This window comes from Palaemon carinicauda, chromosome 17, assembly GCF_036898095.1.
Source record: "Palaemon carinicauda isolate YSFRI2023 chromosome 17, ASM3689809v2, whole genome shotgun sequence".
Classification (NCBI taxonomy): domain Eukaryota; kingdom Metazoa; phylum Arthropoda; class Malacostraca; order Decapoda; family Palaemonidae; genus Palaemon; species Palaemon carinicauda.
The window spans coordinates 105,032,319-105,050,705 of record NC_090741.1 but is presented as its reverse complement, the minus strand read 5'-3'; the positions used below and the strand labels follow the sequence as shown (position 1 = coordinate 105,050,705).

Below are 18,387 nucleotides of genomic sequence, written 5' to 3'. Positions count from 1 at the left end.
CACAACGTTGACCTCTGTAGGTGGGACAAAGGGTGTGAAGACCACTCCTGACACTCCTCACAGGTGTCATCCTGCGCACAAGGTTGTCAATGCTGGAAGGCAGAGAGAGACAAACGTCCACTCTCAGCTGAGCTAAAAGAAAAAGTGACAAGACTACACCGTGTGTGTGTGAGAAGGGTAGCAGTGGGGTACTTACACCTTGCTAAAAGTCTTATGGCTAGTCTTCTAGCTTCGCCGAAAGTATATCCCTAATAAAGATTGAAAGGGTTTGTATTTAGTGTCGGAGCAAAGCAATATTAATTACTAACAGACCTATGTGATGCATACAAGACATGTCTTAAGGTATAGAAAGGGAGTAGATGTCTCATATACTAAAGAGACCAATTGATATGGACATGCGAGTAAAGAGAAGGCAATGAGCTTCATATAGCCACTGGAAAAACAACAGGCATTGATCTTCCTGCTTAGTTCAAAATGTAGCCATCGATAGTTTTGCAAAATATTTTTGACCATAAATATAGTATAAACTGTACTTTAAAAAAAACAAAAAAAAAATAACAATCAAATATGAAAAATGAAGAAAATACTGTAGGTGAAAAACCATACCACTCTGCCATAAAGAAAAGGAATTTTTTAAATAAGTACTGGAATTTTCAAGAAAAATAGTGACGAAACATATGTACTTCAATACAATAGTGTATATTGTTTTAAGATTAAAAATAATTTTCTGTACATGTTCATGTGTAGCAGATAACAGGTCACGAATGGAGGTTGAGGGTTTGTTTTAGTGTCAGTTACACTGGCACTCAACTGAGAGGATAACTCCTTTCCATGTTACCGCACATGACGTCGCTCAAAGCAGACGAATTTCAGCTACTAAGATGCTGTAGTGTGTTCAAATAAGCCTGAACTCATGGGTCTCCCTTATATACACAAAATTCGTACTTTGCACATTGATACACTGGCCCTAGAGCAGGGGAGACATTATTTCTTTGCTATTATTCCTATTGGATTCCTTGTTCTAGCCTTATACTTGGAGACCACACAGCACCTCCCCAAAAATATTTTCCTTTGTCAAAACTCCTTTATTTGCAGATCTGCTTGGAACTAATACAGATTAGCATCATCAGCAATACTTTTTTTGCTCTCTCATGAACAGGTGCTGACTATATGCCAAACATACAGTGGTACATACCTGAACATTTTTCTTTTCCAAATTTCTGTCAATAAAAAGCTCCGTCTTATTGCCATATACCCTGACTAGAATTTGATCATTCTGATCCTCATGCCAAACCCCAATGAGCTGATTTGTAATTCCATCAGTGTACACCTTTAAAGACAAGAAGAAAAAAAGCATTATTATGAAGTAAAGCTTAAGTGTTTATTCACTCTCTCCATATATTCCTAAGACTAATGCAATATTACAAAATTCTAAAGTAATTTTCATTTTTTCTAACCATACAAACCTGAGACCTTTAATAAGAGTATGACTTCAGTGAAGCTGGAACAAGTTAAATTTTTAACAAGGTAGTAGTAGTAACTGGCAGGTGGCGGGTATGTCCCACCCACCTGCTGGTAGCATACCATATCAAATTTTAAAAGTACAGTACGGTAATTAGTATTTTTCATAGCTAAACAAACGTGTCTTTTAATTAGGGAGAAAGTTAAAATTAGTCACTGAAATTGATAATGAGCAGTTACCCAACCGGTGAGGGTTCGGGGCAAAGCCCTGCTCCCCTTACAGTCAGTTCTCTATTTGAGGAGGGAAGTTATATTATAAGTATAAAAGTGTCAAGGGACTTGTGGTTACAATCTCTCAGATAAAAGCCCGTACAGATGGTCTTCCTACTAATAGGTTTCTTAAGGATGAGAGATATGGGGTAATACCCGACTTCCTGGCTGGTGCCTCGAATCTCTTATCAGCCAGTGCTAACGAAGTCTCCTAAACTCTCCTAAACTTGGCTTGAAGTATCGGATCCTCTTCAGATAGCACAGCAGAGACTTCACAGGATACGAGCATCTCGTCTTCATCACCACTAAATGCCCCTAAAAGGGAGGATATATAGAATGACTCAAACCTGGAGTTATGCACCACCCGATTCTGAGTCTTATCCACAACGTTTGGCACAAGACTAAAGGAGACCTCCTTCCATCCATGACAGTGGGGGATTACATAAAAAAGATTGTGCAACTTGCTCACTCTCTTCGCCGATGCTAAGGCTAGCAAAAAGAGTCTTTAGTGTCAGATCCCTGTCTGGCAACCTGCTAACAGGCTCAAACAGGGTATGCGTAAGAGACTTGAGGATTAAGGTCACATCCCATTACGGGTGCCTGAGGTCCTGGGATGGGCAAGACTGCTTGAAGCTCCTCATGAGCATAGACAGCTCAAAGGAGGCTGAGAGATCTATGCCCTTCAGTCAAAAGACCATACTCAAGGCCAAGCAGGAGCCTTTGATGGCCATGACTGAGAGATGCTTCTTCCGGCGAAGTTTGACGATAAAATCCATGATCTATGCTGAAGATGCTCTGACCATAAAAAATACCCTCTTATATGACACCAATCGCAAAAGATGGCCCACTTAGCCTAGTAGACATATGTCGAAGATCTCCGGAGGTATCCAGACATCTCCTGCGCAGTACCAGGCCAAAACCCTTTCGCTCGGAGAAAATGCTGGATAGTCTCCATCCATGCAGCTGACAAAGAAAAGTGGGCCAGGGGGTTAGTTCTCTTAGAACCTCAATTAGAAGAGCAAGCAGATTATTATTATTATTATTATTATTATTATTATTATTACTATTATTATCATTAATATTATTATTATAATTACAATCAATCTGCAAAGAGAAAAAAGAAATTCTACTACTGTAATAAATATCAGCTGCAGATTGAAATAAAAAATTCTACTACTGTAATAAATATCAAAGTTTTATTCAGCACAAAGAGAAAAATCAAAGGGGCTACTTGGTGTGCAGGCATGGGGGCAGAGCTTTAACGGCACCTACCAGTAACTGCTGATGATTCATTATGAATTTTAACAGCCGAATCACATCCATCATACTCCTATCGATGGATGATGTTTTGTATAGGTGTAGGAACAAACACATTATTTATACCGTACAGAATTTTTTTTTTTAAACTAATGTATAACATAAAATGCAAAAGTAAATTGAAAAGTTTTACACTGTATAATCATGATATTCATCAGACATTGTTGAAAAAATATATAATAACTTTAAACTGCAGATCGTTTTCTTTCCAATTAGGCCGGATGTGTCGGACTATTTCTCTTGCTCCACTCTTTAGTCCCTTGATGCTAGACCCATCAACAACAAGGTCAAGATTTGCCACCATCCTACAGGACTGCAATGAAAAAATTAAAGGGTAAAAAAGAATCACAGAATTTATCAATCATGGAAAAGAATCCAAAATGACAAATTCGAAGATAATTTGTATTTTTCCTAACCATACAAACCTTAGCTATTTACACAGGGTTTACCTTTTAGCGCAGCTGAAATGGCGAGCCATTAGAATTTAACGAGGGTGTATTACCCCCGCGCTAGTTAGCGGGGGGGTAGGGGAGTGGTAGCTAGCTACCCCTCCCCTCCCTCACACACAGATGAATGCTCACTTTCACTTAGAGGCAGGACTTGTCTTGGGGAACAGGGCTGGCGGGCAAATGTGTGTAAATAGCTAAGGTTTGTATGGTTAGGAAAAATACAAATTATCTTCGAATTTGTCATTTGTTCCGTAACCGAAATACAAACCACGCTATTTACACAGGGTGACTTACCCCTTAGGTAGGGTGGAAAGTCCCCAGCCATACTGGCTTTGGCTTTACCCGGGGACTCAGAATCCGAGTGAGTAGCACTCGATAAAAGGAGTCCCTGCACCTCACAAGTTCCTTGCTTCGCAAGGAACCGTGTGGCCTACATAAGCTTGTGTGTGAAGGAAGAAGTGTGACCCGTCCTAGGCAGTTGACCTGGAGTTCCAGAAGGAACTCTGGGTTAGGACGTTCCCAATACCACCTCGTCAGGGTATGGGGGACGCGACAGTATTGACTCAATACTCGGAACACAAGGAAGTATGGTTTACCTGCAGAGGTTCGAGGTCAGCTATGCAGAGACCAGGATGCTGCTTCCCCGTAGAGGGGATGATGAAGAAAGAAGAAAGGGCCAGACATACTTCTTTCGTTCATGCAGACTAAAACCTGATAACAATGCCCTCAACCTTCTGCTACCTGTCCAAAAAGGAGCCTGAGGTTAGACCAGCTGTTGTGTAGCCACCACAGAGCGATAGAAAACGTATCGAGACTCCTGTGGGTCACGCCCTGCAGGAAGCGGGCTGCGAAGGTCATTAGACGCTTCCAGACTCCAGCTTGTAGCACCTGCGTCACAGAGTAGTATTACTCGAAGGCGAGGGACGTTGCGATGTATCCAACATCGTGCTGTAGGGCGACGTGACGGGGGAGAGTCTGGAGACAGGTCGAGATGAATGTCCTTGAGTCCGGGCTGAAGAGGTATACTGGTGACTCTCCCCAATGTCCTCCTTGTGCTCCCAAATCGGCTGCAACTGAGGACAAACTGCAGCTGTTCCCAGCGCTAACCTCTCGATTCCTTTACTGGCAAGAAAGAGAAGGTCTTGGGACATCAGATACAGAATGGAGACTCGAAATCTTGAATGAATCGGACCGAAGGGCCGGGACCCCCAGATTCTGAGTCTAGCCAACAACTCAGGAGCGAGCCTGAATGTTGCCTTCCCCTCTTCCTTAAAAAGGGGGGAGTCGTAAGAGACCAAGAAGATTGCTTACACACTGGCCGTGGCCAGAGTGAGCAGGAGACCCAAGGCGGAATACAATCCGAGGCCTGTCGTAAAGGGTCTTGAGAAGATCTCTTAAAGGACTAAAAGTCCGAGCCATGCTCCAAGTTGGAGGTCTTCCTCCGACTAGGGCAGGGACGATCGTAGCTTCGCATGAGCGAGGATAGATCCAGCGGGCAGGAAAAAGTTATTCCTTTAAGCCTGAAGGTCAGGGAAAGGCTGAGCGACAGGCTTCATTGCCAAGAGCGGAAAGGAGTTTCCTCCCGTCGAAAGGCAATAAGACCGTTATTGCTGGAGAAGAGGCCTCAAGGGAAGAGGTATATCTCCCACGGCACCAACCACCTTAGACTCTTCACTTTGCCTGGGAGACCCCTGTGGATGACTATCGCAGATGACGCGACCTCCGTACCGCGACTGTAGCGGGTTGTCTCTTCTTGAGGAGGAGGCGTAGTGTCTCCAGGCATGAAGCCGAAGCGACGCCCCGGTTCGGGAGAGATGTCGCAGTGTGGTTGCTTGAGTAGTCTGCGCCGTGGGAGAAGCTCTCCCGGGAGTTCAGTCAGGGGAAGCAGAGGGTCCAGAAACCGTTCTGCGCATAGTCCCAGTGGAGCTCTCCCATTGAAAGGTTGACAGACAACCTGGTCTTGTTGAGACCCATTGTCCACAGACAAAAGGGAGGGAAGACGCAGGCGTCGAAGTTGTCCCACCATCACCGGAATGCATCTTGCCAGAGTTTCGGGGTCTGAGACTGGGGGGAAGAAAAGCGGAAGCTTGAGGTTCCAAGCTGTCGCGATCAGGTCCCCCAGACCAGTACTTGCTGGTTACCCAAGGTCAAAGACCCCCAGGTACACTCTCTCTACGAGGCTCTGCTCGGATAGTCTGAGAGAACATTCCCCTGCCTGGAATGAGAGAGCCGATGGTGGTATTGAGAGAATCTCAATCATCCCGGTATCTCTACTGCAAGATGTGAAGGTGTGAAAATGCGTCCCCTGCTGGTTAGAATACGCCAGAATCATGAAGTCGACGCGCACGGGGCGACTCGGCAGGAGCTGTAGGATCTGTAGAGGGGCCAGACTAAGGCCCCTAAGCCTGCCTGAATGATGGAGAGGTATCCTTCAGGTCTTGACCATAGGCCTGGACCGGAACATGCCCCCCCCCCCTTTCCTTTGACGAGTCCGAAAACAGCATCAAGAATGTGGGGAAAGGACGAGAATATCCACTACCATCAAGAGGCTCCATAGGTCAACACCCATTGCAGGTCTAATAGTTCCGCTGTCCCATAGGGGCCAGGAAGTCCGGTTAAACATTGCCTGAAGCCACCGGAACTTGGATCGCCCCACATGGAACTTATCCTGAGGCGACCGTTCGGACTATAGACGGGTCAATGAGGAAAGGAGAACTAGGAAACGTTCCAAGGTAGGGCTGAAAGCTCTGCTTGACTGAGAACAGGTACTGCGACTCTCCTCAGTCTTGCCACAGTCAACCGAAAGGAAGGCTCGGAGGATGTGGTAACAGAATCTGGCGTCCCCAGGTGGTCACCCGTCCAAGTACCGACGTTGCTTAACCTCGCTGGACGGACGAGAAGCGGGGTTTCCAACGTGGTAAGGCCGTTGACTCAATATCATGGCCAGATACTCCAGATGTTGAGGCAGAGGAAAAGAAGGCTCCAAGCAAAATACCATGAGCCCACACTCGTGGTAAGCATCCGGAAGCTTGTCCCGGCGCTGAAGAAGGTCGAACCCGAGCCTACCGGAGTTGACCAGCCCTCCAAACAGCAGAGGAGGCGGAAGCCTGCACCTGAGCGGCCAAGAGGAAGGCAGGGAGAGTTCTCCGGGGAAACAAACCTGCTATGCCACGGCGGGATAGCCACACTGCATCATGAGCAGGAATACTTGCAGTCTAGGCTGAATTCGACGAGCACCCTGGAAGATGGAAGGAATGGAAACTGAAAGTACCCGTCCTTCCGATCCAGGGTTTAAGGAGTCCTGTCGCCTCGTTACCAGTCTGATCGATTCTGCTGGTCTACGCTGGCCGAAGTTTGTTCGACAAACTTGATCAGGGCTGAGAGGTCGACTAAGGACATCCCCTCTCAGATCCTTTCTTACAAGAAAGGATCGACTGAGGAGGCCGGGGGTGAAGCCGTCAATGATCCTAAGGAAGACCTTCGCCTAAGGTATGGATCATTCTGCCCAACCGGGCAACTCTGCTGACGCTATGGCATAGAGGTTCAGAGACACTGAATTCGCTGACAGAGACGGCAGGCGCGATATCCTTGGCTGATCACAGAGATTGTGCGGGAATGGGCATCGGGAAGCTGTCATTCAGATGAGTAACCTTAAGCATCCTCCCAGAGAAAAACCTGCAATCCTAGAGTTCGTGAACTCCTTTTAGGACTATGCCCCCCCGGGGGAGTCTCCCGTGCCATCTGTTCCTGACAGGAGGAAACTGCAATTGGACACCTTGTCCCAGTTGTCGTAGCCGATAACTTAGGCCGACGTGATTGAAAGAAAAGGGCGCTGGAGCCCTGCAGAGTCTGGAAGAAAGCGCCTTGGAGGAGTGAAAACGGAAGTCGATTTCCTCCGCACAGCCGCTGTCTAAGTCTCTGTCCTTGGGCACAAACAAACTCTTCTCAAGGATGGAAGGGTGTCTGAGGTCGTCGACCTCCACAGATGAGACACCCGAAGGAAGCCCTCAGTCAGCGCGTCCAGATGGTACAACATTGAGCTTGTCCGCAAGTTAGATACTTAACGACAAAAGGCCAAGGTGCCTGAGCTCGAGAGGAGGAAAGTACCCATGCTCTGAGTGTTGCTCAGATCTCCCTTAAGTTTCTCCTATTCTTGCAAGTGCCATGCTCTGCGTTTACGGGGTGAGGCCGTGTTCTGGAAATACGCTCCAGAAGAACTCGCCAGGCTGGCCATGCTGCGAAAACCCCATTGGGAATCGTGGTCGCAATCGCCCTGGAGCTCGCGCGACGGTAATTCAAAGATTTTTCGCATGGGCGAACGTGGACGAAGGGCGAGAGCTGGTGGTCGGCGAGCGATAACCCATAGACGAGCAATGGATACTGCAAGAAATAAGCCGACGTTCGTGCGAAGAAACACTGTATGTTCGCGCGACGGAACACCATCCGTCCGCGCGACGGAACACCATCCGTACGCGTGATGGAAAACCGTTGGTTCGCGTGTGGGCGAACATTGGAGAGCATGGGCGCGGACACGCATGAGCGTAGACGTGCAGGCACGTGGGCGTGTGGGCGCGCGGGCCCACAGGCAAGCGGTCGCGCGGGCGCGCAGGCGAGCGGTCGTGAGGGTGGGCAGGTGGATGAGCGCGAGTCCGAGGCGGTGAACGCAAGCGTTAGCGCGATGGCGAGGAAACGCGCTGCCGCGTGGGCGAGGAAACGCGCTGCCGCGTGGGCGAGGAAGACCGCTGGCGATATGGATCAACAAGCGATCGGTGGTGAGCTGGTGAGCGCTAACGCGCAGGTTGGCGATGGCGCGTTGTGTTATGCCGACGCGATGGTCGAGCAGCATGCGCAGGTGAGCGATCGTGCGTTGGCGAGCAATATGCGAAGGTGAGCGATCGCGAGCAGCATGTGCAGGAGGGCGATCGCGCGATGGTGATCAGCATGCGCAGATGGGCGGTTGCGCGATGGCGAGCAGCCTCTGCAGGTGGGTGATCGCGCGATGGCTATCAGCATGCGCAGGGTCGCGCGATGGTGATCAGCATCTGCAGGTGTGCGGTCGCGCGATGGCGATCAGCATCCGCAGTTGAGGGTCGCGCGATGGCGATCAGCATCCGCAGTTGAGGGTCGCGCGATGGCGATCAGCATCCGCAGTTGAGGGTCGCGCGATGGCGATCAGCATCCGCAGTTGAGGGTCGCGCGATGGCGATCAGCATCCGCAGTTGAGGGTCGCGCGATGGCGATCAGCATCCGCAGTTGAGGGTCCCGCGATGGCGATCAGCATCCGCAGTTGAGGGTCGCGCAATGGCGATCAGCATCCGCAGTTGAGGGTCGCGCGATGGCGATCAGCATCCACAGTTGAGGGTCGCGCGATGGCGATCAGCATTCGCAGTTGAGGGTCGCGCGATGGCGATCAGCATGCGCAGGTGAGCTAGTAGCTGGCGAACCATGTTCCTTCAGAAGAGTTGGAGAACGTTGGCGTGCCGGCTGTAACACACGCGGGCGATCCGGAGATCGCCGAGAGACAGGTGATCGCTGGTGAGCTGATGATCGCTGGCGAGCTGATGATCGCTGGCGAGCTGATGATCGCTGGCGAGCTGATGATCGCTGGCGAGCTGATGATCGCTGGAGAGCTAATGATCGCTGACGAGCTGAAGGCTCCGAAGAGGAATCCCGAGGGAAAGGAAACAAGAATTACACAACAGGCACGTGCCCTCACAACCACTTACACTCACGGAAGGAGAGCTGTAACCAAAACAGAATTATAACAATTATAATTATGTAACTATGTAATTATGTAACTTAAAAATGAATGAACACTAAAGAAAGAACGAAAACCCCGAAAGGAATCGTTCTACAAAGCTGAAAAATCAACAAATACAATTAGATTCATAAACTAATTGAGACAAACGTACGGCGTAGCAACCCCACCACACGGAAAGGAAGCTACAAGGGCGTAGTAACACGTAGTAAAAGGGTGAACGACCTCAAGAGAGAGAGAGAGAGAGAGAGAGAGAGAAAGACATAAGTCAAACTCGATCACCACCCATAACGCCGTGGCGGCCAACTGCCGAGGACACCACGTAGATAAGTACACTACACACACAAATCTGAAAAGGAAACTTACTGATTTCTATACTCAAATATGTATACAAACATGAAAACATGTTTACATATATATTGAGTAAATGAAAAGTAAGCGATTAAGTAAAGACAAAACAAACAATGGCTGCCAAGAGAGGACCAAGACAGAGACGTCTGTCACAGTCCGAGCCAAAAGTGAAAGTGAGCATTCATCTGTGTGTGAGGGAGGGGAGGGGTAGCTAGCTACCACTCCCCTACCCCCCCGCTAACTAGCGCGGGGGTAATACACCCTCGTTAAATTCTAATGGCTCGCCATTTCAGCTGCGCTAAAAGGTAAACCCTGTGTAAATAGCGTGGTTTGTATTTCGGTTACGGAACAAACCTAATTAAACATTATGTAATGAATTAAATCAAATTCTATCACCACTGCAGTAATATTTTGTAATATTCATAGTTCTTGAAAATTTGCAAAATTATATAGTGTAACCAGCACATACCATGGATAGTCTGCAAGAGTAGGAACCTTGAGTCACAGACCAATGGTCAGTAGTGTTTGAATAGACAATGACACAATAATAAAAGAGAGCTCTCCTTGGAAATAGTAAATAAGAATGGAATACTGTAGTAAAAAAAAAACATATGTGGGAATGACATTTTGCTTTTTAATTTCATTATTTTTTCCAAACACTAAGTTTCTAGGGATGAGCAATCATATATAATTTAGTACTGTTCCTATTGCCTAAGAAAATAGGGAAAATAAACATAGCACTTAGGAAGAAGTCTATTATATCAAATGGAGACTGAAGAATCATAAATTTTCAAATAAATTTGTATTTTTTCTAACTATACAAACCTAAGTACTTTCTGTAGGGATATTGTCTTCACCACGAGTTGGAACAGCTATTGAAATTTCTAACGAGGTAATTAACAACAGCTTGGAACAAAGGCAAGGAGCCCCGTCCACTTACCTATCAATGCCACTTCTTTTACGACCTTTCGGCTCATTGACAAGGGAAGTTTAATATAAATGACTCAGGTTTGTATAACTAGAAAAAATACAAATTAATTAAAAAATTTATAATTTGTTTCTATTGTACTTAAATACAAACTATTACTCTTTATGTAGGGAGTCTCACTGCTTGGTGGGTCAGTAGTCTCCCTTGAACTGAACCGTTAGGTTCTTTTTTGTCCCTGGAAATGTATATCTACCTTGTCCCTTACGGGAGCGAAGAAAATGACTCCAGCAACCTCTTAACTGTCTATCACTGGGATGAATATTGTAGGCGGATTAGGATCTGACCCCTCCAAAATGTTATTTTCCTTAGTAAAATAAATTTTTGAATATACTTACCCGATGATCATATAGCTGCAACTCTGTTGCCCGACAGAAAAAACCTACGGTCGGGATACGCCAGCGATCGCTATACAGGTGGGGGTGTACATCAACAGCGCCATCTGTCAAGTAGGTACTCAAGTATTCGATGTCAACAAAGAACCAATTTTCTCCTCTGTCCACTGGGTCTCTATTGGGGAGGAAGGGTGGGTCCTTTAATTTATGATCATCGGGTAAGTATATTCAAAAATTTATTTTACTAAGGAAAATAACATTTTTCAATATTAAACTTACCCGATGATCATATAGCTGATTCACACCCAGGGGGGTGGGTAGAGACCAGCATTACATGTTGACATTATTATGAGCTAAGTATTCCGTATTTCATTTTAGCAGTTATTCAAAATAACAAGCATAAAATAAATAAGTACCTGGTAAGGAAGACGACTTGAACAATTACTCTGCCTTTTTAAGTACGTCTTCCTTACTGAGCCTCGCGATCCTCATAGGATGCTGAGCGACTCCTAGGAGCTGAAGTATGAAGGGTTGAAACCCATACTAAAGGTCCTCATCAAAACCTCTAATCTAGGCGCTTCTCAAGAAATGATTTTGACCACCCGCCAAATCAAGTAGGATGCGAAAGGCTTCTTAGCCTTCCGGACAACCCAAAAATATTTCAAGAGAAAGATTAAAAAGGTTCTGGAATTAGGGAATTGTAGTGGTGGAGCCCCCACCACTACTGCACTCGTTGCTACGAATGGTCCCAGAGTGTAGCAGTTCTCGTAAAGAGACTGGACATTCTTAAGATAAAAGACGCGAACACTGATTTGCTTTTCCAATAGGTTGCGTCGAATATACTTTGCAGAGATCTATTTTGTTTAAAGGCCACAGAAGTTGTGACAGCTCTAACTTCGTGTGTCCTTACCTTCAGCCAAGCTTGGTCTTCCTCATTCAGAAGGGAATGAGCTTCTCGTATTAACAGTCTGATAAAATAGGATAAAGAATTCTCTGACATAGGCAAAGATGGATTCTTAACTGAACACCATAAAGCTTCAGACGGGCCTCGTAAAGGTTTTTAAAATAGAACTTAAGAGCTCTTACAGGACATAATACTCTTTCTAGTTCATTTCCAACCATACGATAAGTTTGGAATATCGAACGATATTGGTCAAGGCCGAGAAGGCAGCTCGTGTTTGGTTAGAAAACCAAGTTGTAGAACATGTAGCCGTTTCGGATGAGAATCCGATGTTCTTGCTGAAGGCATGAATCTCACTGACTCTTTTAGCTGTGGTTAAGCATATCAGGAAAAGAGTCTTAAAGGTGAGATCTTTCAGGGGGGCTGATTGAAGTGGTTCGAACCTGTCTGACATAAGGAATCTTAGAACCACGTCTAAATTCCAACCAGGTGTAACCAAACGACGCTCCTTCGTGGTCTCAAAAGACTTAAGGAGGTCCTGTAGATCTTTATTGTTGGAAAGATCTAAGCCTCTGTGACGGAAGACTGATGCCAACATGCTTCTGTAACCCTTGATAGTGGGAGCTGAAAGAGATCGTTCTTTCCTCAGATATAAGAGGAAGTCAGCTATTTGAGTTACAGAGGTACTGGTCGAGGATACGGATACTGACTTGCACCAGTTTCGGAAGATTTCCCACTTCGATTGGTAGACTCTAAGGGTGGATGTTCTCCTTGCTCTAGCAATCGCTCTGGTTGCCTCCTTCGAAAAACCTCTAGTTTTCGAGAGTCTTTCGATATTCTGAAGGCAGTCAGACGAAGAGCGTGGAGGCCTTGGAGTACCTTCTTTACGCGTGGCAGACGTAGCAGGTCCACCCTTAGGGGAAGTGTTCTGGGAACGTCTACTAGCCATCGAAGTACCTCGGTGAGTTATTCTCTCGCGGGCCAGAGGGAAGCAACTAGCGTCAACTTTGTCCCTTCGTGAGAGGCGAACTTCTGCAGTACCTTGTTGACAATCTAGAACGGAGGGAATGCATATAGATCTAGATGTGACCAATCTAGAAGAAAGGCATCTACTGTATATGAACTACTGCTGGGTCCGGGATAGGTGAGCAAAGTATTGGGAGCCTCTTGGTCATCGAGGTTGCGAAGAGATCTATGGTTGGCTGGCCCCAGGTGGCCCAAAGTCTCTTGCATACCTCCTTGTGGAGAGTCCAATATGTTGGAATTATTTGTCCCTTCCTACTGAGACAATCTGCTATGACATTCAAGTTGCCTTGGATGAACCTCGTTACTAGTGAAAAGTCTAGACCTGTTGAACAGGAGAGGAGGTCTCTTGCGAACTCGTACCATGTCAGAGAGTAGGTCCCTCCTTGCTTGGAGATGTACGTCAAAGCAGGGTGTTGACCGTGTTCACCTCCACCACTTTGCCTTGAAGGAGAGACCTGAAGCTTTTCCAGGTCAGACGTACTGCCAGAAGCTTCTTGCAGTTGAAATGCATTGTCCTTTGAGTTCCATAATCCCGAGCATTCCCTACCGCCTAATGTCGCACCCCAGCCTACGTCCGATGCGTCCGAGAAGAGAACGTGGTTGGGAGCCTGAACAGTCAGGGGAAGACCCTTTCAAAGGTTGATAAAGTCCTTTCACCAAGTCAGACCAGACTTTATCTTTCCGGAAACCGGGATCGAGACCGCTTCTAGCGTCTTGTCCTTTTCCAGTAAAAAGCTAGATGATACAGAAGAGGACGGAGGTGTAGTCTTCCAAGTGACACAAATTGAACCACGGATGACAGTGTCCTAACCAGACTCATCCACAGCCTGACAGGGCAGTGTTCCTTCTTCAGCATCTCCTGGATGGATAGCAGGGCTGGGGGTTGATCGTCTTGTTCAGCAATGTCCTCATCAGAGGGTTCCTCATCCGAAACTGATGAGGAAACGGTAACGGAGTGGGCAACGTCTGACTCGTTGAATCCGGTCGCACTGGTGGATGCGTGACGGAGCTGGACACAAGATCATGGTACTGCTGCACAGTCTGTGAACTGTCAACCATGGGGACGCGAGGAAGTACAGCGTCAACCCGAAACTGTCTAGACTGTCTGGGTTGTGCAGTCAACCCCCTACAGGGTTGCTGAGGTTGCCGCACTGCGTCACAACAAGTCACCTCTGCTGGTTGTTGAACATCTTCCTAGTGACACACTGAACGTCCACAACCACCTCCGAGAGTCGCTTAACGTCAACGTGCGACTGGCAACCCACACTGGGTCGCACCGGTGGAGGAACCATCTCAACTGGCGGACGTGAGTAGGATACCTCAGCGTCAACAGGGCGTACAACCAACCGGTAGGAAGGTTGTTGGCTAGAAGGTTCTTCTCCGTAAAAAATCCTCTAACAAGGACACAAGCTTGGACTGCATGTCTTGCAACAAAGCCCATTAGGGTCTATGGGAGCAGGTGTGGCAACAGACGGGGTTAGCGACTGAAGCGGAACCATTTACCATCCCTGGAAGCCTTGTTATGCTTTAATTAAAGTCCATAGGAGGCTAAGCAGCTTAAGGCTCCTCTCCAAATGACAGAGTCCTCAAAGGAATATCAGAAGGAGGGAGAACAGCACTTTCTCATCTACAGGAACCATGTCCGAGAAAAGCTAGGTTATCTCAGTGAGGGTCTCACTGGTGCAAAAGCAGCAGACCAGAAGGCAACGTTATGTAACTGCTTGACAGTCTGTGAACTGTCAAAAACTGAACTGTCAACCACAACAGGTGCGTGAGGACATACAGCACTGGTGCATTAGAAGCAGACCAGAAGGCAACGTCATGTAACTGCTTGACAGTCTGTGAGCTGGCAACAACCAAAGCTGTGTGGGGAAGCCTCAACTCCTGACTGACTAGTCTGCTGCGGGCGAGTGGCGGTAACCACAGTGGGTTGCGGAGGCTGACACACCGTGTCAAAACACGGCAGCTTGTGGTAGCTCACGCACGGCAACGGAGTGCTCCGTGTGTCTGTGGGAGTCAGCATGCGTCTGGCAGGGTCGACTGCGCATGGGTGGAGGAGCTCTCACAACAAGAGTGTGGGAGCAGGCAGCCATGCTGGGCGCACAACCATGGCAGGTTGTAGGCAAACGGGTGCATCGTCAACCTTCTCCGCAGTCGGAGTGTGGGAGCAGGCAACAACCAAAGCGGAGTGGTGGTGCGTGGTGGGGACTGCCGTGGGTTGCAGAAACTAACGCATCGCGTCAAAACACGGCAGCTTGACTCCACCTTCCCACTGCTGATGCGGTAGCTCACGCATGTTAACGGAGGGAGCCGCACGTCGGCTAACGTTAACATGCGTCTGGCAGGGTCGATTGCGCATCGGAGGTGGAGCTCTCCGCAGCCGGAGTGTGGGAGCAGGCAGCCTCAGCGTGAGCTGGGCGCACAACAGTGGCAGGTTGTAGGCTAACGAGAGCAGTGTCAACCTTCTCCGCACGAAACTCCTGCATAACCGCAGCTAACTGAGTCTGCATAGACTGCAGTAAAGACCACTTAGGGTCTACAAAAAACGGCAACAGACGGAGCTACTGTCCGTTGTGACTGAGGGTCTAAAACAGCTGGTGCGGCAACAGACGGAGTTACTGCCTGTTGCGGTACCACCTTGCCTCTCTTGGGAGGTGTGCAGTCGTCGGATGACTGCAGCGAGTCCGAACTGACCCAGTGGCTACACCTAGGCCGTTGGACTTGCGCGGAAGGGACCGACTTGCACTTAAAAGCTGCAAGATTTGGTCCATGGTTTCTTACGAGAAACCTCTTCCGCAGACGAGGAATAAATGGGCTCTCTCGTCTTTGTGTGGGTGGGGCGATCTCACGTCGGCAAACGTGTGTAGATACGCCCGAAACCACGGAGGGAAAAACGTCTGTTCGTCGATCAAGGCCTGTGGAACCCATAAGTCGTTCGACATTACTTCTCCCCTGGGCTTGGGAGCTTGTAAGAGGTCCCGGACTAGGTGAACAACTGGCACGAACAGACGAACCCTCGGACGCAACACTGTAACACTTTGCGCATATCACTTTATCACTTTTGATTTTCTGTTTGCACTTATTTCACTGAAATCGAAACTTTAACTGATTTCTACCTGAAACACGCAATCCTATCCTTCATTAAAAGGTAGTAATTGCGAAAACAGTTTTACAATGCAACAGAAAAACATAAATAAAGATAAAGAATTCAGTGGCTGGAAAAGAGACTAAACACTAGATCAAATAAACTACGTTTACAATCTCTCACTGCATAAAGCCTGGGAACAAGAATAAAACCCTAGAAACGTTTTACCTTCTTTCCCTACAGCGACTAGGGAGAAGAGAGAAAAAACGAGAACAACGTTACCCGCTTGAACGAAACGTTTATTCTCCTCTCTCTCCCTCCGTCTCTATCTCTCTCTCTCTTCTCTCTTGATTTAGCACCTGAGAGAAGAGCCCAATTATATATCGTTAAAACATGTTATTTGCTAAAGGAAAAAACTGAAAGGTTTCCCAAATAAAAAGTTCCTTTATTTAGAATTTAAACCATTTAAGCTAAGAAAGAATGAACGAAACGCTAGAATCGGTTTACTCTTACTGCAAAGTGAAACCGTGATACACTCTCTCTCTATCGTAACGATAGAGCGCAAGTTGAACGTTCTGAACGTCAACAACTGCGGAGACTAAAAACTAAACGTTAGTTCATCTTTGAAAACAGTACGAGACTATCAAAGAAAATCTTCCATAAAACATTAAAATCAAAAAAGTATTAAATTCTTTAAAGGTTAAATACGATATAACGGGCTCAAAGTTAATTAACTTCGGTTCCAAGTTAGGACCGCCTACTATTAGGAAAGGTCGCATATAAACAAACATAAAAATTTATTTTTATAAGTTTATAATAATTGGAAAGTTAACCGAAGAGGCCTAAAAAGGCGGAGAGATATAAAATAAATGGATCTATAACGTGTTAAGCAAAATTACCAAAAACCTAAACACACTTCCGTCTAAGGGAAGGGTCGGCCATTTAAAAGTGAAAGAGAGTCCATACTCTCTTCGTCACCATAATTAAATCTATCCAAAACGAGTTCAAGTTTTGAAATTAAGAAAAAACCCCTGCATAGCGAAAGCTCAAAACTGGAATAGTGTACTTCACCAAATCGTTGTGAAAACAAATCCAGTTAGGGACGGCGTATTTAGTAGGTCTTGCCGGTGGCACGACAGAGGAAAAATTGGTTCTTTGTTGACATCGAGTACTTGAGTACCTACTTGACAGATGGCGCTGTTGATGTACACCCCCACCTGTATAGCGATCGCTGGCGTATCCCGACCGTAGGTTTTTTCTGTCGGGCAACAGAGTTGCAGCTATATGATCATCGGGTAAGTTTAATATTGAAAAAAGATTGGTACACGGTCAAAGTAGGGATCCCTTTCCCCTCAAGGAAAATTGCAACCCAGAATAATATACAGTATCTGGCATATGTTTTCCACCATCCTCCCCCTTGTATAGGGAGGATGGAAGAGCATTTCTCTAGGATCTAAAGAATGAATCATCAAGTCAGATCCAGCGAGTTAAAGTTCAACAGCTCCATTCCAAACTTACATCTATACGTTACCATAGACAAGATGCTTACCATCCTGTATGGGATCTGGGCTAGCTATACCACTTCTTAAGCAACCACCACAATACCTAGTGCAAAAGCATCCAGGGTCCTGTGGGTACTCTTGTATGATAAGGGTTGTGAAGATGGTCCGGAGTATACACATTCCAGCCTTCACCCCCAACCCCCGACCGACTGCAAGATTCCTTTAGAAGACATAGGTGGGGCCTAGCCCTGAATTCACAAGTTCTGTTCCTAGCTGGAATCTACTCTCTCAGCAGCTAAAGCATATGCAATACAGATCAATTCCTGAAGTTAAAAAGAGATTGTGATCTAGACACCTCTTTTTTAGTTCTGCCTGTGCTAAGGATAAGTAGCTGACACTCAGGACTGAGGTGTCGGTACTTTTCCAGAGAGCCCTGCAGAGCCCTCAAGTAGAAAAGGTTTCTTCTCTCCATGCCAGTCCACACTCCCCACAGAAATAAGAAGAAGAAGGGCTGGAGCCTCGGGCTGTGCCACAGCAAGGTCTGAGTTTTGCCATGTGCCCCAACACTAGACCAAGGAGCTCCACACCTCTTAAAATGGGAGACCATGGCAGAAAGAACTTTTCACTCACCTAACTTCTTCACCGATTAAAGCAGCAGAAACAGTTTGTGAATCACTACCTTAACTGAGGCCTTCTCAAATGCTTGGGTGAGGTTCCAGAATAAAAGGACTGTTAGAAGCTCCCCCGAACCTAGGCAACTCCAATGAAAAGGAGAGGTCTATCACATCCGTATAAAGACTATGCTTAAATCTAAATGGTAGCCTTGACAGCTGCTACTGAGAGGAGCTTCTTCCAGTTAGGAAAAAGTTAAACTCTGCAATCTGGTCTAGAGATGATCTGACTCAAGAAGCATCCCTTCTATGATAACCATCATAGAGAATGGCCCA

The 18,387-nt window shown here is 46.8% G+C and overlaps 1 protein-coding gene across 4 annotated transcripts in view; it reads right to left on the bottom strand.

The window, feature by feature from the left end:
- The window catches only part of eas (ethanolamine kinase 1), a 182,569-nt gene that overhangs the window by 111,797 nt on the left and 52,385 nt on the right, over positions 1-18,387 (bottom strand). For all 4 annotated transcript variants that reach the window (XM_068391264.1, XM_068391265.1, XM_068391263.1 and 1 more), the window contains 2 exons: positions 3,233-3,361; positions 1,196-1,330 (listed from right to left, as the gene is read on the bottom strand). In XM_068391264.1, the coding sequence (XP_068247365.1) occupies positions 1,196-1,330; positions 3,233-3,352 (255 nt within the window). In that variant the 5' untranslated portion in view covers positions 3,353-3,361. The remainder of the gene's footprint in view (positions 1-1,195; positions 1,331-3,232; positions 3,362-18,387) is intronic.